This window comes from Caenorhabditis elegans, chromosome I (genome assembly GCF_000002985.6).
Source record: "Caenorhabditis elegans chromosome I".
Classification (NCBI taxonomy): Eukaryota; Metazoa; Nematoda; class Chromadorea; order Rhabditida; family Rhabditidae; genus Caenorhabditis; species Caenorhabditis elegans.
Genome location: NC_003279.8, coordinates 10,750,487 through 10,777,126, shown reverse-complemented (window position 1 = coordinate 10,777,126; position 26,640 = coordinate 10,750,487). Strand labels below are relative to the sequence as shown.

The following is a 26,640-nucleotide window of genomic DNA, read 5'->3' as shown; positions in this document are numbered from 1 at the left end:
AGTACTGTAGCCTTGAACTTTCGTTGCTGTTGAAATTTCATTGATTTTTCATAGTTTTTCCTTGAAAAAATACTTTTTTTTTATTAAAAAAACTGAAATTAACCAAATGAAACACATAATTTCCAACAAAACACTATTTTAAAAAGTAATGAAAATTCCACAGCAACAAAAGTTTTAAATTAAAGTACTCGTTAAAGGCACGTCTATTTGTATTCAACAAAAAATTGTCGTGTCGAGACCGGGTACCGTATTTTTTGACGCAAAACTGGTAAAATTTCGCGCCTGGATAATAATTTTTCCGATTTTTCAGGAAAAGTTTGGAAAATTCTTAAAAAAAACTCCAAAAATTGATCTCAAAGTGTTTCTTCCAATTAAAAAAAAATAAAATTCTGCTGTAAATCTGAAAGTTGAAAAAAAGAGACAATTCAAATTTGATTTTTATTAAATCATCATCATCATCATACAGTCGCAAATATATTTGGGGGCGGAGGGAGACGAAAAAGGGGGCGTGGCGCGAGAGAAAGTGAGACGTAGAGAATATGAACTCGAAAATCAGAAATAGCCAGAAAGAATTGGAAGGAAAATGTACAGGATAACAGAGAGAAAACAAGAGAGAGAAATAGAATGAAAAGAAAGAGAGGTAGAGAAAAAAACAAGCAAAAAAAGGGGGCCTGTGATATGAAAAATCTGAAAATCATTCTCTGAAATTGCAAGACTGTTCTGGTGTAGAGGGGGATCCGATATATTGCCACACCATTTAAAACTGAGATTTTTTGAAGGATTTTTTTGTGTGTTGTTAAATTTTTCGAGAAAAAAGTAGAAAAGAAGAAAAAACGATGGTTTTAATTTAAAATCGACGTGGTGGCAATATACACAAACAGACAAATAATGTTTTGTAGAGGGAGACAGAGAGGGGATCACATCTTTCAGTAAAATTTTGGAGGTAGATTACTATGTGTGTGTGTATACGGAGGATTCGAATCGGCCAGATGTGAAAGTTAAACAAAAAAAGAAAGAGAATCGCTAGACATTTGCTACCAGGGGGAAAAAAAAGAGGAAAATTAAAGAATTACAAGAGAAATCAAGAAATCAAATTTTTTGAAAAATTCAATTAAAAAAGACAGATTGGGGAATGTGTTTTAGCAGTTTTGATTGCGAAACAAATTTACAGCGAAAAAGATGGGATAGAGGTAGCATTTAAAGAGTGAAGAACCTGGATGACGGGAGAGAGAGAGAGAAAAAAAAAACAAGAAAAAAGAGGTAATAATCAACGGTTTTTCGATATTTCGCATTAGGGGAAGAAAGAGAGAAGAGGTATTTTATATTATTATTACACGACGTCACTGGGATGAATGTGTTGGAATTAGACGAGAGAAAGGGGAACAAACGACAGAAAATAGAAAATAGAGTTTTTGAAAAAACTGAAAAAAAATTAACGACGTCAAAATTTGGAAGAATATTGATGGTCTGGCTGTGATGATCGTTGAGTGTGTGTAGGTAGGGATTTGAAAAGATGAAGACGGAAGATTTCTGAAAATATATATTTAAATTTTTTTTTTCGAAAACAAAATTTGTATTTGAAGTTTTTTTTCAAATAATTTTCAGTGCTAATGATTTTACTATCTGGAAAGTAAAAAAAAAATTTAAAAAATCAAAAAATTTTGGTTTTTCGATTTTCAGAAAAAAAATCTGCAAATTTCGGCTATTATTCAATTTTTTTAAAGAGGAAATTAAATGCTTTTTAATATTCGAACTACTTTTATTCGGGAACTTTTTGATTCGAAAATTCCAATTTTTGTTTGTTTGCAGTTCTAAGGCCCTTATTGGAAATGTAGGAGAATTCTAAAATTTTCGAAAAAAAAAAACGCTTTTCATTTTTCCTTATGTTTTCTAATTTTTTTTTCTCATCAAATAATTAACTAAAAATTCCGATTTTTTTTTGAAATTTTCCAGAAAATCGATTATTTCTGGAAAAACCAAAAAAAAATCCAAAATTTTTATTGCTGCTTACCTCACTCCTCGCTGCTTTGCTATCTCTCTTTCGAACAACACCAGGGGAAACAAAATGAAGAGAATTTACAAATCAAAATGAATATGCTGCCCTCCAGCTTGACTCAGCTCATGTCTGATCAATGCATCAACATCCATAGTATCCATCAGTGGCTGATCGGGAAGTGTCAGATTTTCCAAATCAATTGGAAGAGCCGATGAAGAAGCGACAGTATGCTGTGCAGCTACAATTCCACACGATTGAATTCCAGGCAGTGGAGATGAGTTGGATGTTGATAGCCAATTGATTGGAGTTATTCCACCATTTTGATAGTTTCCATAGGCACCCGGTAGTGGCATTCTGAACAAATTTTGGATAATTATTATATATTGAATTAAAGAAGAAATATATATTATGGGATCATAAAATTCTGAGAATGCGTATTACGCAACATATTTGACGCGCGAAATATCTCGTAGCGAAAACTACAGTAATCCTTTAAATGCCTACTGTAGCGCCATGTGTCGATTTACGGCAATCCTTTATTAATCGAAAAATTATTTTTAAAAATTCACAAAAATGAGAAAATGATTAGAAAGAACAAAGTTAAATGTAATATCGCTGTCACTTTTCGAAAATAAATTAATTCACGAAAATCGAGCCCGTAAATCGACGCAAGCGCTACAGTACTCATTTTAAGGATTACTGTAGTTTTCGCTACGAGATATTTTGCGCGTCAAATTTGTTGCGTAATACGCATTCTCAGAATTTTGTATATATAGTAATTTCACAGGTTTCTTAAAGGCGCACGCATTTATTCAGATGGGTCTCGGCGCGCAAAAAAGTTTATTTCTTCGTTTTATTTCCAATTTTCTGTTTAAAATAATTTTAAGCCAAAATTTACACTTTCAAAACTGATTTAAAACTATTTTTAACATAAAAATTTAAAAAAAACATTTTTGAGCGCCGGGACCCAAAATCTTGTGAAATTACGATAGATTAATTAACTTCTGTTCAAAAAAAAACTAACGGCTTGAAGTTAGTGCTTGGCACAATTGGATTTCGAAGAAGTGGATTCTGAGCACACGATCCACGGACACTGTTCAACTCGTGGTATGATGGTGGTGGAGCAATTGGTTCCGTCTGAAAATTCTATATATTACTCAGTTTTTTCACTTAAAAAAAAAGAAAATTCTAATTTTCGGTGTGAGAAAATATAAAATGATTTGCATGTTACTAATATTTTAGGGGACCTTGAAACTAAATTCAGAATTAAAAATATTGAATTTAAGTAAAATTCAAATTTTTTAATTGTCTAAAAAGGAGCTCACTTGTACTAACCACAAGAAAATTTTCAAATTTTCCTGAAAATTGCAAATTCTCATTTCTCACCTTAATCGGCTTCGACTCCTGCTTAATCTGAACTCCACCAATATGAGTAGTTGCATCGATACGCATTTGATCAGTTCTATCAACAATATCACTTGGAATTGCTGGAACCGATTCGCCAACCCATGATGGGAATTCTAGATCATCATAGATATCACTTCCAATAGCTGGAGAAACACGAGACGACGATCCAGGAATCGAGAGGTTCGATTGAGTTCGGGGACTGAAAAAATTTGGAAATTTGGAAAATCCAAAAAATAAAAATAAAACTAAATTACTAACCGGAAAGATGATGGAACGTTATCAAATGCTCCTTGCATTGAATCATCATCATACAAATCGTGAGAAATCGTTTGAATCGATCCGGCAATCGAATTTCCATTAAGTGTCGAGTGAAGGGAGCCCATCAATGCTCTCTCCTTTATCCTCTTCTTGGCTCCGCGGCGAGATTTTTCGAGTTGAGCCTGAAATTTTAAGCGTATTTATAGTGAGGTGAAATTACCAAATATCATAGTAAAAATTTTCGAAAAAATTCTAGGAAAACTTTTAATTTGAGTCGAAAAAGCTGAGAAAATCCATTTTAGCTCAATTTTAGCACTATAAAAATTATTTTCACTATCTCTTACCTTTGTAGTCGTCTCAATAGTATTGGATCGTTCACGTGTACGCCGTGGATTCCTTCCTGGCTTTGCATCTGGATTAATAACCCACCACGAGCTCTTTCCGGCTCCTTCATTCTGAATTCGCATGAAACGAGAATGAAGAGACAGATTGTGACGGATCGAGTTCTGCAAGATTTTATGATAATTTTTATTTGGAAATTGCCAATTTTTCCACTTTTTTCATTTGGGAATTGCTGTACTGTAGTTTCAAGTTTTTCATAGTTTTCCCCACGATTTTGTGTAAAATTTAAGTTTTCCAATAAAAATTTATTTATTTATCAAAAAAATTCTACACAAAATAGTTGGAAAGCTATGAAAAATCTGTGAAATTCAGTGCCAACAAAAGTTTGAGCCTACAGTACTCTTTAAAGGCGCACACCTATTCTGTATACCTGGTACCGTAATTTTGGCTCGAAAATTTAGCGTCTGGGTAATAATTTGGATTATTTTAAACTCGGTTCCTTTAAGAATTGCTCTGGAAACTCTCGTTTTTTGTGCTCATCTCCCTCATTCTGTCATTTCGAGCAACATAGACACTTTTGAAGGCTCTTCCGAGACAGCAGGAGATTTAGGGGGCAAAAGAAGGAAACAGCTAATAGGGTTGGTTGGTTGGTTCTTCTATGTTGCAAGAGCTCTTCCCGCAAGGACGTGCCAGCCACCACTCGCTCTTTTTTCATGAAAAAGAAGAGAGGGAAGAAGGGCTGCGGGGAGCATCGTGTGTGTGCTCCGTGGTCCTAATTATGATCCAAAAATGGAGAGACTCAAATTAGGAGTCTTATTAAGTATTCATTGAAATTTTAAGCAAAAAACGAACAGAGAAGTTTGCAGAAGGAGATCAAAAAACCCCTTTCCCCCTGAATCATTTTATTCATAGTACAATGCCACTTTTCGGCGGGGCAAATGAACACAATATGTCAAGGCCGTTATCACTCTCACCTTCCATCCGGCGGCCTCCTCGGGACTAGATCGTTCTCCAAAGTAGGGAATATTATCAGAGAACCATTGATAAATCTCATTGAGTTTAAGCCTTCCGTCTGGCGCCGATTCCAATGCTTTGGCAATGATATCCGAATAGGATTCCTCACCCCATGGATTCGGTTTCTTCTGTGCCAATTGATCGGTTGGCTTCTTACGACAACGCTTCTTTTTTGCCGGCATTGGACCACCGCCTTGTGACAGATTAAGTGACATTCCAAGTGTCATGCCAGATGAAGAACAAGGCACCGATGCAGCAAGCATTTGACCAACGGTCTGCTGCTGTTGAGAGGAATTTGTTGCAGCGGTCGAGGAGCCCGACGCGCACGGAGAGCATTGAGCTCCGCCTCCAATGGAACTGGCCACGGAACTGCCAGAAGATGTTAACGTCGTCATGTTAAGATTCAATAGAGGTTGAGGAAGTTGTTGCATATGAGGTAATTGATGATGAGGATGCATTGGATGATACGGATTGTTGTGTTGATTTAAATGGTGATGGGGAATGGTTGCTGACGATTCCTGATAGATGTATTGTTGCATTGGCCACGTGTAACACCTGCCACGTGGCTCCGGCGGAAAATCGTCGTCTATTGAGTCGTTCATTCTGGAAGCTGTGCTCCTCCGAAGGGGTCAAGCGCACAAAGTGGGCGGAGACTTGTTGGACGACTTCTGGAGATGAGAAATTCGAATAAAGCGGTGTTGACGGAATGAGAAGAGAAATAAATTAAGAAGATTCAATTAAGTTTCGAGAAAAGAGAAAAACTTAGGGGGGATTCACTTAAACTTAATCTAAGGAGGAGTAGAAACAATATTGCATTTTCTAGAAGTACTTTTACTATAAATTCGTCTATTTTTTCTTTCTGGCAGTGGCAGGAATATCTCAATGAAAAAAACTAACAGAAATACAGAGAACGACACGTAGAGTTAACATGGAGTTAAAGACATATTGGCGCGCGCGCAAAGTGAAAATAATGTGGGTGTATGGATGGATGACGTGGCACGAGTGAAAGGCACGTTTTATTGTTATCAAAATGATAAGAGTTGAAGAAGATTACTAGTTTCATGTTTTTTGACTGTTTTGAAAAAAAAAGACAATTTCCGATTTTCCTTTCAAAAAAAATGTCATAGGACGAGGCGAAAAAAATCGAATACGTGTATCCTAACTATGCTAACTATTATATTTGCAAAAAAAAGAACACTTTTTTCAATGTGTGTCCTCTCGATTTTTTTTTAGTCGCTCGTCTCTCACACAGTGCTAACACTGTGGGAGGGCGCCTGGGCAAAGAGACGGTGGAAGGAACGGCCAGTTAAACGACGGCGGAACACCCTGAGAGAAGAGTGGAAATGCAGAAAAAATATATATATGATACCTTAGTTCTCGTTTTTTAAGGTGAATAGTGTGGGGGAGAACACGAGTTAGTGTAGTTTGATTTTTTTTTTCGGAAATGGGGGGGGGGGGGGGGGCTAATCTGATTAACTTGTAAGCTAGTTGCTCAAAAAATGAGCTCTTTTTGCATCAAAAGCCCAACTAGGCGGAGCTCAGAGATTTTGAAAAAACGAATTAAAATTTCAAAAGTATTGAAATTGAAAAGAGTGTTAAAATGAATACTTATCTCTTAATATACCTAAAAATCAGAAATACTTCAGGAAACGGAATCTTTGAATAGTTAATATGTTCTGAAGCTTATTAACTTGCTTTTACTATTGAAAATTGAGAATTCAAGAAATTTAAGACGGAAAAGTGTCAAATTTAATACTTATACTTAATGTTATCCTAATTTCAAAAATTGTACAATAGTACAAGTTGAATTTGAAACTGCCAAAAAAAAAACTAGATTCAATAAAAAAATTTCGACTATTAAAAAAGCGAAGAAAAGAACAATGACCAAAAACGCGAAAGATGGAGGGTGATGAAGAAGGTGGTCTCTGGGAAGAGGGGGGCATAGAGACAGCCGTTTGGGTGCGGGCGAAAAAAAGAGACATCTCGTCCGTGTCGGTGTGGAAAGGGGGTAGCCGGGTGGCCGCCGTTCGTGAACGGAGAGGGAGAATCGAGAGATATAGGCAAATACTAGAGATTTAGAGAAAGATGAACACCACGTTCACTTTTTGTTCGAGAGGCGAGAGAGTTAGACAGTCTGAAGCTGACGAGGCAGTGGGCAGAAGCTGGAGGGACGTAGAGATAGGGAAAATGCCAGTGGAAGAAAAGAAGAAGGGAATGGCCATCCATTCATCTCTCTCTCTCTCTCTCTCCCTCTCTCTCTCTCTCTCTCTCTCTCTCTGTGACAGTGAGCGAGAGGGATAGAAAAAGAGAAACAAAAAATACGGGTGGCGAGACCTTGAGAGTGCATGGAGATACTATGATGAATAGAAGAAGCGCAGGATTGAGACATTCCTCTCACCTATATCTTTGTTTCTCTCTCACACACAGATCAGCTGGTAGGTAAAAGTAAAGGTGAAGAAGCAGAGAAGTAGAGTCAGAGAAGAAGCTGGCTGGCTGGAACACCTACGATCTTGGCGACAGATATCTATTCACTTCGTTTCTTCGTTTCAAGGGACAGTGTAGGTACTACTTCTTCTTCAAAAGAGGAACGACCATTTTCGATTTTATTTTTTTGCGAACCACTCGACAGGAGTGAGAGGGATTCTAACAAAGAAGCAGCTTCTCTGAGTCTCTAGGTATCTTCATCGGGTTCTGGCTTGAAAAATGGAGTATAAGAACAGACAGTCAGCTGTGAAAGTGGGTAGAGCTCTCGAAAAAAGAGCACAAAGAACCAAAAGAGGAGCTCTCTCTCTCTTTCGGGGGAGAGTAGCAGCTGATCGGAACGCGAACGGACAGAACGGAACGGAGGCTAATTGCACACGCCTGTGAGCATCCTCCCATAGAAGGACCATTATGCGCCCAAGGGATTGAACAATCTCAGGTACTGTGAACAAGAAAGACAAAGGAACTAGTTGCACTTTTGTATGCCTACGTGAGCGTTGATGACGTGGCAAGTGCCATCAAAAAGGGCAAAACGTTGTTTTCAGTGCATTGGTCGCCGGGCGTTAGACTTAAGACTTAGAGCGTAGACTTAGAGCGAACAGAGAAAACAACAAAATGTGATACAAAGTTCAAAATTAGAGAAAATATCAAAATTTTTAGGTTTTCACTATTATCCGCCTCAATAGAGTAGCTGCAGCCGTCTGTCTCAATCCCCTCTCCGTCTTCCCGCACACACCGCCCGTGTCAATTAATCCATCTCCTCACGTCCTCCGTTCCATCGTTCTTGACGATGAGATGACGAAGTGGGAGAGATGGGGGACATTGCAGAAAATGACTGGATACTTTTGGAAGTTTAAAAGCTATTAACTTTATGTATATAATTATATCCTATAGCATGAAAATATTAAAAGCTCAAAGCTACCTCGATTCCCGAGCGCAAAGTCAAACCAAATCCTCTTATAGAGTGAGAAAATTTGAAATTTTTTGATTAAAAAGAGTATACTCTAGTGAGTCACTCGGAAAATGGATATATGCATTTTGGCAGAAAAATTATGGGGGGCTTTTATAAAGGAAGTACAAATCTAAGGAAGTACAAATCTTCTGTTTTATAAATTTCACGCAGCGCTGAGCATCGAAATTCGTAAGATCACATGTTTTCAGTGAACTTTAAATTTTTTTTGGTTGGAACTCTATATATCACGAATGACGTGGCAGGAACAAAGAATTCCAATCTAAATGAAGGTTTAATTAAAATTGATTAAAACGCTCAAATTCCAATAAAGTGGCTGTAAAGCTGACGTTTGAGGTGTGCGATGGGCAATAATCATGAAAGAATATGGGAAATGAGAATCAGTCGGAGAAAAAAAGAATTCTAAATGCAGGGAACGAAGCTAATCTTCTGTATGGTTCATTTTCTTAGAATTCATGTGCCACGACGCCAGAGGAAAATAGTGTCCGTAGAGGTCACAATAACATTGCGCACACGGAACTCCATATAATAAAATATTGAATTTTTTTCTTGAAAAAATCCAAAGGGGAGAGTGTGAGGAAGAATGAAAAAAATCTGCGAGCTGGTCAGTCACATGAGCACACTGAATTCAGCAGCAGAAACGAAGAAGAAGGAAGAATAGATCTTTGAGATTCTGATCACGAATGAATCAGAAATTATAGTTGTGGTAAAGGTGGTGGTTTGAAGATCAGAAGAATGGGTGGCATGTGATGTTAAGTTTCAGACTACAGATTACTCTAAAAGTTATAGAAATTCTCAAAATTCCACGTGTCGAAGTTTTTTGTTGGAAATTTATATAGAACACTTGTTTCTTAATTTTCAATTAAAAGTAAAGATATTCTCAGAAAGTACAAATATTTATCTATATTTCTGTATAAATTTTCGAGAAAAAAAGTGTCAGCTGACTCTAAAAATTCTAAAAATTCCAAAAATTCCAGCGGGCCTACCAAAATTGAAAACTATAGTGATAGAGAACTGACAAGAGGCAACTTCAAACGCGTGTCGGCAAATTGTTGAAAAAAAAGTGATGGGACTGGAGTGCTGATCGGACAGAACGCAAAAAAAAAGACAGAATCAAAAGTATGGAGGTGAAAAAGATGGGAGAACAAAAAAGCCACATGACCGTTGGCTTCCAGTAGAGGGACTAGGAACTGCTGATGATGACGACGAGATGAAAAGATGAAGCACAACATATTGAGATTGAAGAAAAGGTTTGCCTGCCTGACTACTTATGACTAGTAATTTCTTCAGGCATCACTATAGCCTTTTCTTTGAAAAAACACTATAATTTAGTCGCATTTTGGAATACGTACCAGATATATATAGGCTGATGCTTCACCATAGTGATAGTGATAAACACGGTGGGTGTACCCTCTCTGGGGAGCTGATTAGGGCCAGAATTATTAGAGAGTGCTTCTAATTTCCTTCTAGAAAGCTGACAAAACTATCAAAACTTCCGTCTTGATGATGATCTCTATATTCTATCATATGAGATCGATAGTTAAGAGATGTGCAATTAAAAGTTTGTCAGAGTTTTGTAAAATTTTCTTTAAAAATTGGTACTACATAGGAGCATTCCCCGAGTACGAGCTATAGCCAACTTTTTGAAATATGAAGCCAGAGCTTATAGAATGATAAAGAGGAATAATAAAAGTTCAAGAAAAACTCTTAAAAACAACAAAAGTATTTTGTTCGAGTTTGTGACATCCGGAACTTTCAGGGCATTTTGTGCTTGAGATCAACGACTCCGGGATGCAGAAAAAAAACGAGTAAATTGAAAATCTTGTGACAAGAGAGTGAGAGATAGGAACGACGAATGAAGAAGAAAAAAGTGCATTCGAACTTTTTGTTATTCGCTTGTTCCATTTACTTTCTCCTTCTGACGCCCTCCGTTCTCTATCTTCAGACAAAAAATCAAGTAGATAGAAGAAGAAAAACACGTGAACCCCGTTTCTGGTTCTTCCTGATCCGAGATTCAACCTGGGATTCACCTTCTGTGGGGATTCTTCTTAAAAACAATACACTTATACGTATTGCTTTTCAGTTTTTTTTGGGCAGAAACGTGGACGGAAATTGAAATAATGCTGCCATTTTTCAGAATAAATGAATTGAGAAGAATGGGAATGTGTGAGAGCGTGGTATGTCTAGACAGTGTGTCCGTGAAAGAAGAAGAAGGCGGGAATGAAGCAAGAGCCAAGAGACTGACCGAAAAGTTCCAGGCTTCTCGTGTGCGTGTTTGTTTATATGCTCATATATATATCTCTCATGTTAGTTCTTGTTTTTATCTTGTTTTTGTGTCGAGAAAATCGGAAGAGCATGATTCTATTAGCTCAAGATCATGGAACATTTCCTAATGAAATATTACACGGCCTGATCGGGAAGTGTACCTCAGATTCAGGTTGTTTTTCAGTTTTCAGCATAGACAAGGAAAAATCAGATTTTTTTGATATTTATGAAAAACAAAAAGTTTTGAGATCTCTGAATTCGAGTTTCTGGAAATCTGGGAGAAAAATCGTGCACGACGAACGAAAAATTGGTGAAGAAGAGAACTTAACAAAACGTATTCGAAGAATGCAACTAATTTAGTGCTAGTGTCGGAATGGAGAGCTGGCGGTCAAAAAAAGAAGAGAAAAAAGAGGAGATGGCTAGCTAGTCGCCTGGCCGTGCTACTTGCTCCCTTCTCGCGGCGCCTGGGCTCAGCGAGCCCTCTGCGGCACCGCCGAGTTCGTTCGTTTTCGAAACGGAACTCTCGTCGTCTCGTTGTTTTGCAGTGCCATCCAGTGCCCCCATGGTGTTCTCACTCTCATGTGCTCCTGCTCCGTGCTCCATGCTTTCAGAATACATGAGAGGAGCAGACCCAAGGAATGTGGGAACGGCGACGACTCCTCGTGGGGTGGTGGCTCAGCCAGCAGACTCCGTCACACAAAAGGTGCTCTTTTGCCTTTCCGCGCGGAGCCTGGCGGCACCAGGACATGTACTAAGTCACGCCCCTACTCTGTCTGTGCTCTTCATGAGAGCTATTTCAGTAGATAAAGCAGTAGCTCGCCGTGTGTGTCTGACAGAAGAACAACGAATTTTTGGAGAAGAAGGGGAGGGTGGTGGTGGCTCTTCACAAAAAGCTCCCACATTTTTTATTTATTAAAAAACGGCCGTGAATCCGTTCCAACCGTAGACTGGAAGTGAATGTGAGGGGAACCCATTCTTCTATTGTGAAGAATATAAAGTCTTTGTGTTGTTGTATTCAGGAAAAAAGGAATTTCCGAATATCTTTGAACAGGATGGGACTTTCAGCAGAGCAATTCCCAATTGAATTTTTTTTTGAAAAAATAAACTAACCTTCCATCCAGCTGAACTGTTCGAATCTCCCTTATCCCTGAAGTATGGAACATTCTGGACCATCCATTCGTAAACTGAAAAAAGAAACGAAATTTTATTTCAATTGCCAAAAACTATCAGTATCAAATGTCTAAAAATTTGCATGTTCAGCAAAAATTTAAAAATTGTGATAGACTGTGATAATTGAAGAGATCGAGAGAAACCGTGCCATCTCGTGTTCGTACTATGCGGTTGGAACTTTGAAATTTGACGAATCTAATATTAAATTTTATGCCAAAAGTACACTACCAGGTCTCGACACGACAATTGTTTTGTTAAATTCTAAAATGTGTGCGCCTTCAAAGAGTACTGTAGTTTAAAACTTTACGAATTTTTATTGATTTTTCATGGTTTTTATTAAAAATGTACATATCTTTTTCCAATAAATAAGTGAATTTTTATCGAAAAAAAAAATTACAGTAGTTTAAAAGTGCACACTGTTTCGCATTTAATAAAAATTGTCGCATCGAGACCGGGTATCGTATTTTTGCCGCAAAAATTTCAAAAAAAATTGTTTTTTTCAGAACTATTTGAGAATTCCGAAAATTGAAAATCGAAAGTTTATAAAATTCAAAAATTTATGAATTTACATTTTATGAGAGAAAAAATATAAATTTCTTGTAAAAAGGAAAAAAGGCCAAAATTTAAGGCTAATTTTTCAAAAATTCTCCATTTCTTCTCGATTTTTTTAAATCGTAAAAACACCTTTTTCTAAACTAAAAACTAAAATTTTTCTCAAAACGCTCACCTTGTGCAAGAGTTAACCGTTTCTCTGGACTAGCCATAATGGCTGTAGTGATAAGTTCAGCATATGACATATTTCCCCAAGCGTTCCGTCTGGTCGTTGTCTTTTTTCCCGATACGGTATCGTCTGGCGATTCGGACATTCTGAAACTTTCGAAGAAGTTAGAAAAACATTTTTGCATTTCTAAATTGTTTTTTTTTATTTTCAAAAAAACCTACCGTATACTCGAAAAATGATAGTCTAACATGGGCCCCAACAATACCATTCTAGTTATTTTTTTTTGGAAGAACTGGGGCAAAAACACAAAAATGTCACTGGCCGCTGTCAAGTGATAAGAGAGCTGGTTGCTTTAAAATTTTTTATCAAGGAGCGAGTATATGTGTTGCGAAAGCACGAAAAAGCGTTCCTATACGAATGAAACCAACTGGTACAGGAATAAGTATAGTGATAAGTTTTCAGATAAGAGAGAGTCTTATAGGGTTTTAATTTTTTTAAATTCAAGAATAAAATCTCGTTTAAAAGTTTTAGAGAAATAATTGAAAATTGAAAAGTTCCGTTAAAAATGTTTAAAAAATCGCTTGAAATTACTTTGAAATTCAAATTTTCGCGCATTTTTTTTGATTTTTTGAAAAGGATTTTAAGATGCTAAAATGTCAAGTCTTTCTGATAATTTCAATGTAAATAAAAGTAGAAAATTAATAGAAATTGATCAGAAAACACAAAAGCTGAACTTCTTCTTTAAAATGTTTCAATATTAATTAAATCTCCAAAAAATAATTATGAAAAAGCTCACTCCGAAGGAAACGATGTCTGATGAGAATTGCTTCCATCTGGAGTATGAAGCATTGCTGTCGACCCGTTTGAAGATGCTCCGCCGAGCTGTCCACATTGCTCATTGCTCCCGTATAGGCTGAAAATAGAAATATTAGACAATGTTCGGGAAAATTAGATATAATTGGTGGTTTTTCAGGTTCATATCAGTCGTATTACTTATGCTCCAAAAATACAAAAATAAAAAATTTCGCGACTTTGTAATATTCTTTTTCAAATTTTTCCTGAATTATTTTCTAGCAAATAGATATGATCTACATCATTTTTAGTTTTTTCAAATGGCATTTTATCTACTAAAACATTTTATTGTTCAACACATACTCAGCATCTTCTTCAGGAATTTGTTCATGAATAATGGGACTCGAGTTGAGTGGTGGTTCGAGTTGCGGCCTACGCATTGGCCACGTATTGCACCGATCACGAGGAATCGGTTCCATATCATCATTCATCATCACATCATCCGGTGTATTCATGAACGTGTCCGCTCCGAATCTCGAAACAGATGAGGTGGACGTGGAGGCGGATGACGATGCATCAGTTCCCTGATCTACCAGCATCTCCATCATAACGTCTTCGGGAATTTCAGCCAAAGACGACGATGTTGAGGATGAGGAAGAATCGGGAGTGAATGAGGACGGCGGTTGTTGTTGAAGAAGTGTCAATTGATGAAATTGTAATGGCAGATGACTGGCCACTGGTGTGTATACAGGTAGATGTCCAGAAGATACAGTAGTAGCGGACGAGAAAGAAGGAGTAAGAGGAGGGGATGAGAGTGAAGGCAGCAGCTTGAACGGTTTTTGGGGAAAGTGACACAAAAAGTTAAGGTTCTGAAGAAAAGTGAGTAGAGTTGATTGGCTTTGAGGTCTTGATTGCTTCGGCTTGAAAGATCAGTGAGTTCTCTGGAATTGGATGAAATTGAATGAAAAATACGAGAATCGGTAAGAAATGGAGCAAGAAAAAGTGAGAAATGCGTCAGTTCCGATCTGATATGAACTTTACATACTAGAGAAAAGGAATTGGAAACTCTTGGAAGATTTCATCAGGATTAACTATTAACGTCATGAAAGAAGTCTACATCATCAGATATTTTTTTCTCTGCAGATGATAAAAAGTGAATTAGAGAAGGAAAATATTAATTGGAGGTAGAAAAGGTGAACGAGAAGGAAAGAAAAAACGGGATCATGAGCCCAGGAGCAAGTGACGGGAGCATGCTGGAGCGCCCGGCTGAGGAATAAAAAAAGAAGATAAAGAAAAATGCTTTCGAGAGCAGATTCTAGGAGGAAAAGCCATTTGTCGTGGAAACGGGGGACATTTTGCAACAGAGCTCACACACACACATGCGGTGGAGGCATAGAAGAGAACAAGTTGCGATTGGAGGAAAAAATTGAGACAAAAATGAAGATGGTGTTAAGAAGATAAGATGATGGGGGCAATCTGAGGTGATGATGGGGGAAGGTTGGTAGAAGAACGAGTGATAGAGATAAGGTGATAAATGGGGTCTAAACGGAGCAAGTGGTTACTGAAAAAGCTTTTCTTACTGTAGAATGTAGAAGTTTTTCAGCCAATCTACGTCAGTCCGACTAGAAAACCCACACGAATGTGGGAAAATCTTTGAGATTGGAATCAAAAAAGGAAGGCACACAGGAGGAGAGGTAGACAGTGAGAAATAGCCGAAGAAAAATGCGAATAAAATTGGATACCGCCTGTCTTGTCGTCGTCTTCTTCAAAAGACACTCTAGACAGTGTGTGGGGATAGATGATGAAGGCGAGTGAAGAAAAAAAACTGATTCGTCTAATTTTTCACTATTAGTGTGTTGCGTCGTGGTGGCCGATAGAGAGACAAAGGCGCGAGAAAGAAACGCAGACGGAAAAATGAAAAATTTCCATTTAATTGACCTTTTCAAGGTGAGCGTCAAATTTTTCAGAGAAATGGGGATATTAAAAGTTTTGAAATGTCTAGAAGATACGAAAATATAAAGCTATCTATAAAATTTGGGAACAATTTATAGACGAAAATTGAAGTATGTGACTCTAGATGGTCACCGTCTACTGAACTTTTCGAAATCGTCTATGTAATAACTTTGCACTTTAAAGTCAGAAAGCCGCTGAAACATATAATCTGAAACTAAATTCTTATGCATAAGCTCTAGAGTTTCTCATCTCAATTCTAGTTTCGTGCTGAGCCAGAAACGAGAAATAAGGATTTAAAGAGATGTGATTAGTCATCGACTTTTCTCCCTTCTTTTCTACGTATTCAGAATGTCGCAGGAGAGCACAGCAGGTGTACTCTATGAGAAAGAATAAAAATGGATTAAAGCCACAAGAGCTACTCTGGATCTAGTACGCATACAACCAGATCATTATTATTTCTTTGAAAATATTCTAGTTTCGGATATTTTTTAAGAAATAAAAGTTCACACATTCACCACGAGAAGCCAATCAGAATAAAAATCTATTTGAAGAGGATTATCATCTCGGAAAAGTCAGACTCAAAGTGATAATTGAAGGAAGATAAATGTTTCAGCGGATATGATAATTTCCAATCAAAAACGGATTATTTCTCAAAAATATCGCAGATTATATTAAGTGAGCAATTTCGGAAGATCAACTGATTTGCATTTCCAAAAGGTCACTTTCCCACGAGAATACGGGGTGTACGATATGAGCGGTGACTAGCTTACCGTAACCTACCGTAATCTATAGAAAAAGAGAGAACCTTCGGATTACTATGCAGTTAATTGAATAAAAAAAGCCAAGTACATCCTATCATTGAACCAAGATTACACAATAATTTTCTCTTATTTTGGCAGTTTTTTTCTCCTCAAAAGAATTTTCTGATGAGAGATGATCATCTTAATCGGCGACGTGATGCTTGAGGCCATGATGGTGGTGGTTTTTGAGACGGACACAAAACAACAAGAGAAGAGAAAATGAGTGATAAGAAAATTGAGGAGAGTGTAAATTTTCAACTTGTTCGGCTGCCTATTCTTCACGTTTTTCACAAGTTCTCATGGATAGAAAGAGCACAGGAATAGTGTCGTTTCTCGACAATTGGAAAATTTGGGAATCAAAAAGAATATCGATATATCGAGGAAATCGGCAATTTTTTATCGGGCAGCGGCAGCGGAGACCGACGAAATTTCGCGAACTAGAAGAAGAATAAGATGATGGTGATTGTGGTGGAAAAAGTAAAGGAAGGAAGAGAAAAAGATGAAGAAGAAGAAGAAGCACATGACTGGCGGAGGGAATGACCCGATAATATGGGGAAAAGATGGCATGAATCGTGTTCGGTGCATTTTTGCCACGTCATCAAATAGTTTGCGAGAGCTATCTCCAATTTGCAATGGAAGAATCTCAATTAAAAAAGAAATCATCCTTTCGAGCGACAAGTTCAGTCTATGTACTTCGTGTGCAAAGGCTATAATTAGGTGTACTTGCGGAGGTGCAAGCCAGCCACATAATTATATTATAATATTTGGAAAATGTGAGAAAGATCGACTCGAGTGCAAACTTACAGATTGTCAACTCTTCCAATTTATAGAGAATTATAGAGAATTCGCGGTTTGTAAGATCATGTGCATGCTCCGCCCATAAATTGGTAATCAGAACTTACGAATGACTAAAACTCAAATTTTGGACGTGAATAACTCGAATTAAAAGTACAGTGAACTTAGCGATGCAAGAGGAACACTTTTGTCGCTTGGTTGAACTTTCGAGCTTTTGAAGACTACGGTATTGAGATTCAAAAAATTGAAAAAATTGAATATGATGTTTCAACTTTTGATATTCAAATTCACATCACCGGACTAGAATTTATTGAATCCGAACATTTGCAACACAAGCGAAAGTGTACAAAATAACAAAGTCAGAAAGCTTTGTATTCATGTCAATACATTCGATTTCTAGAGAGCCGACTATTTTTCAGACGCGCTCTATATGCGATGATGTCGACTGACTGAAAATGCCGAGAAATACTGTAGCGACAGAAGAGATGGTGAGCCGAGCTCGTCGAGCAATGCACATGACGATGAAGGCAGTGTGGCGAGCGGAGAAAGGCAAAAACATAGTAGCATTCTATGACTGAAAACGGGAAGAAGGAAGAGGAACGACAGAACGAACCAAAAAAGAGAGAGGAGAAGAGACGGGAACTTGTATGGGGGCTTGCTTCTGAAAGAGCTGAAAGCGGCAGTGAGCGAGCGAGCTGAAAACGAACATATAGACGGAACGTGCGTGTATGAGATAGAAGGCAGAATTGAGAGAATTTCAGAATACTAGAGACGGAATTGCTCAGCCACCATGCTCAGTCAGACGGTGTTCCTTCTTCTTTTTCTTTTTTCTTCGTTTTTTCTGCCTTTTTTCCGTCGTCGTCAGACGACTACTGAAAAAAAAGAAGCGTGTCCCTCTCTCCCGAGACCTAGACCTCGAATGTTTACTCGCCAACACTCCCCCAGCTCCCAGAGCTCTTCGAACGGCTCTAAAAGGGGTAAGAAAAAGGTCTGGAAGTGGTGGTGGGGGAGGGAGGGAGATACGGGGGGCAATCGTCCAAAAAAAGAGAGAAAAAACAGAAAGGAACGGATGGAGGAATGAGAGAGAGGTTGTTGTTGTTGAAAGTGTCTTTGTGCACACAACAACAACAACAAATCAAAAATATGCGTGTTCATTTTCACAGAAAATTAAATAGGGTTAACTGTCTTTGTGCCAAATCTGAAACATTTTCAGCAATGGATCAATCATAGATCAATGTACGTGAACTTCATCAATTTTTCAGCACAAGTACAGGTTACCTTATTCTGCTTGTCCTCGTCGAACAACGTAATGGACTGATTGAGAAATAACTTTTGGTCCTTTTCAACATTCCTTGGAAACAGAACTTGCGGGAAAGATCAGAAATTAGATCGATTGATTTGGAGGTAATCAGATGATAGACTGAATGATGGAAGCCAAGGACAAGAACGATGAAAAAAAAAGAGTAGTGTTCTTTTGATGAAGATAAAAAATGAAACCAATCGAAGAAGGTTGATCGCTATTCGAATTTCATTCGATACTCTGCGGCGATTCTCTTCACATTTTACTGCTGATAAAAACTCGTCTTCTAGTTGGTTGTAAAATAAATGATAAGAGCACAGAAAAAGTGATGGAGAAAAGACATAATTTAGCAAAAGTGAAAGGAGATCACGATTTTAAGAAATGTGCACTTTTAAAATTACTGTCGTTATCCGAAAATAAATGAAAATATCCAAAAGTTCCCTAGAACACGATGTCTTTAGTAAAATTGAAAGGAATTCAGCTGAAGACAGTGAGTGGACAGGGAAACACTGAATGATTAAGGAATCGCAAAAAGTTAATTCGAAATAAGTGAAAATCGAATGACATTCGCGTGACATTGCACTTTTGATTGTAAACGATCAGAAAATCCCCAATAGAGAGAAATCAGAGAAAAGGCAGAGAAACTGTCATCGAAAAAAAAAATGGAAGGAGGGAATTGAGTGAGAGTATGATCATTAAGGCGACAAGTGAAGCGACATAGACATTCGTTTTTTTGATAAGAATGATAAGAGCGCAGGACAAGACGAAAAAGATGTAGAATAAGGCGAAGAATAGAGGAAGAAGCAGCGTTTAGAGAGTTCGAAGTGGTCACTTCGCTTCGCTTCGAATTATGTGCACACTTTGATTAGTGAGCCCTGGTCATTGATTATCAACTGATGAAGATTATTTCCAGATTTTCAGGGAAATGCCAAAAAAGTGACTGTTTCAGTAAAATGTTCTTCGCATTAATTTAGAGCATAAAATCTATATCCTACAGTAACCTTGGATGCCGTAAACTCAAAATGGGAGAAAACGACCGACATACGCAGAGGTAAAAAGGGATGACAAGAAGAAACCCGAGCATTTCCAATTTCAATCGAGGTTTTGAAGATTTTCAAACCACAAATTTTTCTAACAAAGTTCTACCAAATTGATAAATTTAGATCAAAATGGATTCATAATCTGATAGCTCATATAATATTGACTCAACTAAGGATTAGCCAAGTAGAGGGTGGGGGATTTGTTGCATGAGAAGATTTTTCAGAACATTTCAGAGGATTTGGAGGAAAAAGTCGAGGAGATATAAGCCCTGATATTGAACTAATGCGCTTTGAGCAGAAAATGAGATTTACGCTAATAGGATTGCATTAAATGGTACGTGCACGAGAAATGTAGGAAAAAAGAAGAAAAAGCGAAGATCCAAAACCTAAAAATCACTGTGCTATATGGAATTTCTCCAAATTTTTTCGTCGTCCTGTGGGGAGAAGAGTGAGATCAAACTGCGGTGGCGGGGGTCGCGCGCCGCGCTATGGTCACACTGACATTGTGCGGTAAAAATCGCGAGTAGAATGGGGGAAAAAACGAAGAAGTGTTCGACTGACTGACACAAGAAGAGAAAAAAAAGAGAACCGCGGCGACAAGGGATAGAGAGAGGGAGACGGGGCGCCGGGCGGCCGTTAGGCCATTGGCGTGGCAAATGCAACACGGAGAAAACGATGGAGTAGTTAGAGGAGCGGCGGCGGCGGCATGGAATGGGCAGAGAACTGTCGAATAGTATAGAGAAATTGGAGTCGCAGCGTGAGAGAAATGGTTGGAAAATGGAAAGGAGAGGCACACGAGACATGGGGCGCGGCGTCGGCAATGTAGAAGATGAAAATTTAGGATGAATGAATGGATGAGAAGGACAGAATTCTGAATTTCCTTTCCAAAAATCATTCGATCTCACGGTCAGTTTCATTATTAGATTTGATGAAAAAAGGTTTTTTCCAGGTGAAATTGTTTCTGAGAAATCTCAAAATACAGGTGGTATTGCATGACATCTCCACCTCCCATGAGCGTGCCAAACTCTTGAAAATTCAAATGCCTCTAGGAAATATAAGGGTAAAAGTGCATCTGAATCAACAAGAAACACAAGCTTTCCAAGAAAAAGAGATGCTCAAGTTGAATTCAAATTCTTCTCGTTTCCCTAAAAGACTAGTCTCATAACTAATTACACTCCTCTTCCTCTTTTGCTCCAACGTCTTCTTCATCCTCATTCTGCCTCCTACTCTTCCGTCGTCGGCTCTCTTCCAAACGCCCTCACTTTCCCAGATTACTGGGACACGACGTCTTCATCACTCTACGCTGCTTCGTTAACTTAAAGAAGAGCACTAGAAAAAAGAAAATGAAGAAGAATAAGCAGCAGTGGCAAGAATAAGAAGTGAGGAAATGAGTGAAGAGTGTTGCTCTTTTTTTTTCTCACTTTACTTACTGTGATTAGCCCCTCGTATGGAGATTCTTGAGTTGATGAAGCAGAGGAAGATCATCTGATTCCAGTGACCATCCATGATGAACAACTTGTTCCGGAGATGCTCAATGATCTCTTTTGGATCTTCGAGTTTTAAGGCATCGCCTAGTGTTTTAGAGATCATGCAAAGGATTATCTCAAAATGAGCTGCAAATGCGGCTCAAAAGTTTCAATGAAATAACGGAGGAACGTATGAGGGCTGTAGAGATACAGTAATCGGATACTTTAAATTCCGTTTCCATTAGGATCTCAAGTCTAGAACCGCCGCCGCTGAATGACCTCAAAGACAGACAAGACTATCTAAAAGGTAAGAAAAATTGTTGGGAAAAAAGTGAAGAACTTTACTGCAATGTCATTTGATGGACACTGCTACCAGTAAAAACAAGTTCCATCTCTCTATCTCTCTCCTCATTCATTCCTTCTTTTCCATCGTCCTTTTCAAGTATTGCGTCGTCCACGGAGGGGTGCGAACGAATCGAAGTTAAGAATCAGATCTTTTCTATTCGTTCCGACAGGCAATGTGGGTGGCGGCGGCGGCAAAAAGTTTGCAGTTACCATAAAGATTTATGCCAGATCGTCGAGTAGTAGAAAGGGAAGCGGGAAGAGAGAAGATCTTTCGATTATCAGCAGGTGACCCATTAAATATTGTTTTACGAGGGGAGGTATTGCAGTTTTAGTTTTACGAGTACGGTACTTGAAAGTTCTGGTAACAGATGCTCAAATTTCGAAGCCGTAAACTTATCTAACACCGAACACCACAATAATTGAAAGGCTCAAAAACAAATGAACCCAATCATTTGGTTTCTATTCGTGTGAGCGGTCCTTCTTCGTTTCAGTTAGTTGATGGTAATCCGACACCTCTGGCTTCTGAAGTCTGCACACACACACACAATCGTCAAAACAACTCTATTCGTTTACTCAATTTCAGTTTCTCTGTTTCCAATTCGCCACAAAAGACAAGAAAAACGACGAGAATGAGGAACAAATGTAGAGAATAGTGGGAGACACCAGACTATTCCAGGAAATGAAATTCACCAAAGATTCGAGGAAAATCAAATGAACTTTCTTTTTTTTTCGTAGGTGACCTTTTTTGTGTACATAATCTAGATGATGGAACCATTCACATGAAAAACAAAAAAGCGAAGAGCAACAGAACCATGGCATTTGAAATGCAATACTTCCACCATTTTCAGATGGAATGGATAGTGTGTGTGACTCATGACTCACATCGTCTGGAATTCCAATCAGCTCACTCTTTTTTTCCAGCTCTATCCGTCTCGGAATCTCCAGAATCGAAAATTCGAGATGTGAGAAAGAGTGAAGAGGAACAGACATTTCAGCTGCTCATGTGACATGGGACCTCTAGAAAAGCAAGGGCGTCAAGCGTTAACGGCGTCTCAAAGTGTTCACTTGGTTTCCTAGAGTATACCAAAAGATGGGCTCTGGGGTCTGAGCTTTTTAAACTTTCAAGAAGCTCGAATAAAAATAGAAGAAAGTGCGTTGACTGACGAACAACGAAAAGCTACATGTTTCATAGAACATGATGGTGTGGAATGGATTTCTCATAGAATGAAAATATATTGAAAACTCGATGTGATCATACTCATCAGAAGGAAGGAAGAAGCATGAGCAACATGAAGTAGATGATCTTAATCCTTTCATCCTCTCATCATTAACGTCATCATAGATTTCACGTTGACATTAATCAGTGGGGAAAAGCTGGAAGGAGTGAATGGAAGATTACGGAGAAAGCTTATAACATCAGAAGAACGTGGGAGTCACGTGGTTCCGTGAACTATCAACTTTTTAAGCTCGATGAGTTTCAGATAATCCAATTTACAGAATCCTCAAAGAAGCGAACACTAAGGTGATAAACATTTTGTTAATCTTTATCCGATGTGCCCATCATCAAATCTGTTGAATGATTTGAGCAAAAAAAAGACGAATCACATGCTCATTTCATCAGTGTTAGAAAATAAGGTGATCGTTGAGAGACGAAGGCAATCGGAGAAATAGTTGAGCACAGATCGGAACCGATAGCATTGATAGATCTGTGTGTGTGGGATCCAAGAGGTTTAGGGCTCAGTGAGCAGTAAGAAGGATATTGTTGAAACAACTGATAAAGAAGATTACAGTATTCTAGGATACATTTTCATATAATTTTCTTCTTATCTCAGATGGCTAGATGGAAAATTCGAGACTAGAAACTTGAAGAAGACTGATAAAACTATTCCTTCTTATATTCTCGAGGCACGTAGACATCTAGACACTCGGCAAAAAAACCTCCAGGGAGGAAAAAAGTACATCGGTATTCCCATTTGGTCTCGTTTTTCGATTCTCTTCACAAAAATCGAGAGGAGACATCGCGAATCGAACACGGGGGAAACCGGTTTTCATTTGCAGAGACAAAAAAGGGAAAGAGATAACGATGGCGACGACGACAGGGGAAAAATGTTGCGAGAGTAGCGATGTTGGACAAGTTGCTGCAATATTTTGCACTGAATCGCGAAAAAATTTGGTTAGGATTTCCCTTTTTGTGATGAATTCATTATATGAATAACGTCATTGGAAGACTTTCCGACAAAAGAAATTTTTTTTTTGAAAAAAAAAGCGTTCCAAAATTCCGAAAAAAGCGAACTTCATGTTCCCCGTTTTCACTTTTATTGGGTTGTTTTTCAGACAGACACATGCCAATACCATTTGTGTGTAAAGTGATGGGTTAAAAAGTCAACAATGATTGCGGGGAATTTTTTCGTTGTTGTTGGTTTCAACAATATTTGAATTCCAAAAAAAAAGGACCAAAAACTATAAGAGCAATGTATAACAAGAGTTTCATCGGAGTAACAAGAAACGGGAGTGTGCGGGGAGAAACAGAGAGAGGGCAATAACAAAAGTGCAAAACCAAGAGAGAGTCTAGTTCAAGTGCGTTATTAGTTAGCAGAAACCTAAAGATTTTTCGTGGGAGGGGCTTTTTACAGTAATTTCAGATTATCACATCATCTAGTTTACGCCTAGAACTCTGACCTTTGAAACTGTTTTTTTAATAATTTATTTTCAAAACAGAATATACAACGTCACTTGCCGTTTTTGTTCTTTTTTGATTTTTTACATGAGAAAGAAAAATCGGTGTCAACGCGTCTGACTGACTTTTATCTTTTGCAGCAGGCAATTGATAAAGACGCCTGGCAATGTATGATGAAATGATCAAAGACTGTCAGTATGTTGACAGTCAAAAGGAGCTTGATTATATAGCGCAATGGAGTGGGAAAGATTTCGTGAGAGTACAAAGAACAAATAACTCAATGGTAATTCCGATAAGCTAGATCTAACTGATATTTTTGGCCACCAGATTTTCAGGTCGACTAAAAAAAAGTGAGGTCTCGATCAAATTTCACTGAAAATCAGAGCGTAGGAAGGAAGAAGGACTAAAGGCCAAAACAAACACTTTCACTTTCACCAGAGAGAGGAGGCAGCAAAAAAAATCACAGACAGACCGTGAGTAGAACACACTACTTTTTTTCCTTTTTTTTCGACGCGAGTCTATCCAGACAACGAGACACTGAAATCCAATGGGACGTGTATAGTAGGAAGGCTGAGTGGAATGACAATTAAATTAAAGTACCGTACTGTGTGAAAATGGTCGATATTGTAGAGACTCTTAATTCAAAAAAAATTGGCTTGGGGGCACAAGATCGCCAAAAAAAATATTTTCGATATGATATTCCCATATTTAGAATCAACACTTAATTTTAAGATGTAGAGTTAGTTAAAAATTCCAAATATAAAAAAAGCGACTTTCAGGCGTTGCCTGAAACTTTTCAAGCTTTTTTAATAAAGGTATATGATTTTCCTACATTTCTGTTTTAATTTTTGATTCAAAAAATTTGAAATCATACAGGAATTACCAGTTCTGCCAAAAACCTCCTTATTTCGAAAATTTGAATTTTCTAAAATGGAACCATAATAGGTACTTCGTTTCTGTTCTCTGATTTTCGACCTATCGTCTGTTCTAATCAAAAACCCCGCTACAACAGTGTGCAAAAAGTGCACTTTTCCGTTCTCAAATACCACTTGCTCTCTCCCTTTCTTTCAAATGTTTGCCATTTTGTGCTTCCTTCCCGTAGAGAGAAGAACAGCTGATGTGACAGAACAGAGAGAGAGAGACAGAGAGACTCTGTCTGGCAATACAGTGAGGGAGCAAACGCGTGACAGTTTTCGACCTCTGAACGTCACACCGTATACAATGTTGCACACAATGGTGAGTAATTGTTGAGACGGGCGACGACGGTTTTTAAAAGAAATGGGGTTACTGTAGAGAGAAATTATTTTTAGAACGAAAATACGATTTCTGTCTTTAAAAAAGTTGAATCAGAAACTCATGATATTAAAGTTTGCATCAAATCTAATTTCCAAGCAATCAAAAGAGAAAAGAGAAAATAGAAAACCTAATCACCAGTTGTTTGCAAACTGCAACTCCGCGAGAAAAAAAAAGAGAGAAAAGAGTCAAAAGATCGGGGAAACCCCTTTAAATTCTATTTGCCTCTCCTCCTCACATGCACGTGAATTTCCCGTGTGCTTAGTGGACCAACAGCTGACAATAGGCTTGTTGGCCTATAAAAGACGAAAAAGTGTTAAATGATTAGAAACAAAAAACAACTAAAACAGTGATGACATCAAAGGGTTTTCCCTTAAACAAATCTCGAGGTCAGCAACAATGAGAGAAATCACTTTTGATTGTGCCAACCGATCGGAAATAAAATGGAGAAATTGGAAGAGTAACGAAAAAAAGAAATTTCGATGATCAAAAATCAGAGCGAATGTGACAGATAAAAGATGACGCGACACGACCACAAGAATTGAAAAATCAGAAACAGTAAAAGGTCAGCTGAGACCTAAAATTGAGAAAAATTCAAGGCCATTCGGCATATATATATATATTTCTATATATTTTTTTGTTCTTTTTTAATTTAAACATTTAAAATTTTGAAATTTTGAAATTTTAAAACCGAGGCTTGTTCACAAGCCAAAACTCTTTCAAAAATTGATAAAAAGGGCAAAAATCATCAACTTTTATAGCGTTTGTCCTTTTTCCACGAAACAATGCTTTTAGTGCAATTCGACTTTTATGAACCTTCACAAACCACCTAAAAATCTTAAATTTGGCGTACCTAGTTCTTCCGCTGTCAACAGTCTCTAAAGATGTGTGGAAATACGGAGAGAACGAGCATTTTTCGCGAAGAAATTGTTGAGAATACTGGGTTACTCCGCCAAAAGAAGCCGAACGCTCTTGTTGATGGAGGTCGAGATTGAAGAAATCATCTGAAAAAAAAACAAATAAAATTGGAATTTACAACTTTAAATCACGAATTTACCGTCAAAATCAGTGGAAAAACTCATTCCGGAATCAGGCCTTGCCGGTTCGAGATTGTGCAGTGTGATGTCAGATGGTAGCGGCGAATCGAGCTGAAAACTGGGCAAATTAGACGAAAAAAGCGCGCTTTTTTGATTTTCAACTGTAAAAGCTGTGTAAACTTCCACGATTTCGCACAAAATCGGGTTCAAAACAACTATTTTTAGCAGCGAAATGAAGAAAAATAGGGAAAAATGATTGGAAAAAAATTTCGAAAATTTGAAATTTAAACTGCGAGTATACGGTAGTTCTCGATGTGTGTGCAAGGTGTTTGCGTATGCGGCGCCATACCTCACGACAGTTCCACGCTTGCATGTCCTGTGAGAATTTTTGCAGAAAATTTCGGCACTTCGAGCAATGTAATGAAGACTTTTGCTGCAAATTTTAGTTTGATTTTCAATTTAGAATCATAATTATAAGCAAAAAATGTTAAAAACCTCGAGTTGCATCATTAAAATAC

At 37.9% G+C, this 26,640-nt stretch overlaps 1 protein-coding gene and 6 non-coding genes across 17 annotated transcripts; 6 read left to right on the top strand and 1 right to left on the bottom strand.

The window, feature by feature from the left end:
• Nucleotides 1–423: 423 nt before the first annotated feature.
• daf-16 (Forkhead box protein O) lies at nucleotides 424–26,629 on the bottom strand (the record flags this gene model as incomplete). 11 transcript variants are annotated; one of them, NM_001026427.7, is made up of 12 exons in its annotated part: nucleotides 1,134–1,530; nucleotides 2,012–2,350; nucleotides 3,021–3,133; nucleotides 3,383–3,602; nucleotides 3,662–3,843; nucleotides 4,006–4,167; nucleotides 11,844–11,917; nucleotides 12,631–12,776; nucleotides 13,421–13,537; nucleotides 25,939–26,089; nucleotides 26,143–26,233; nucleotides 26,472–26,495. In NM_001026427.7, the coding sequence occupies 11 exons, from the start codon at nucleotides 26,493–26,495 to the stop codon at nucleotides 2,077–2,079; spliced, it is 1,554 nt and encodes a 517-aa protein (NP_001021598.2). The 11 variants fall into 11 exon arrangements, with proteins under 11 accessions (NP_001021593.1, NP_001364785.1, NP_001364784.1 ...); NM_001381205.1 differs by lacking the exon at nucleotides 1,134–1,530 and adding an exon at nucleotides 26,618–26,629 and having other exon boundaries at nucleotides 2,077–2,350; nucleotides 26,472–26,555; NM_001026425.6 differs by lacking the exon at nucleotides 26,472–26,495 and having other exon boundaries at nucleotides 1,140–1,530; nucleotides 26,143–26,167.
• On the top strand, nucleotides 6,407–6,556 carry R13H8.3. The gene has a single exon (NR_050527.1). It is a non-coding gene; the product is annotated as an Unclassified non-coding RNA R13H8.3 (non-coding RNA).
• On the top strand, nucleotides 6,917–7,039 carry R13H8.5. The gene has a single exon (NR_050526.1). It is a non-coding gene; the product is annotated as an Unclassified non-coding RNA R13H8.5 (non-coding RNA).
• On the top strand, nucleotides 19,924–19,982 carry R13H8.4. Its single transcript, NR_050525.1, has one exon. It is a non-coding gene; the product is annotated as an Unclassified non-coding RNA R13H8.4 (non-coding RNA).
• On the top strand, nucleotides 23,915–24,061 carry H36N01.3. Its single transcript, NR_050524.1, has one exon. It is a non-coding gene; the product is annotated as an Unclassified non-coding RNA H36N01.3 (non-coding RNA).
• On the top strand, nucleotides 24,570–24,708 carry H36N01.2. The gene has a single exon (NR_050523.1). It is a non-coding gene; the product is annotated as an Unclassified non-coding RNA H36N01.2 (non-coding RNA).
• Nucleotides 26,422–26,564, top strand: H36N01.5. The gene has a single exon (NR_050522.1). It is a non-coding gene; the product is annotated as an Unclassified non-coding RNA H36N01.5 (non-coding RNA).
• Nucleotides 26,630–26,640: the final 11 nt, after the last annotated feature.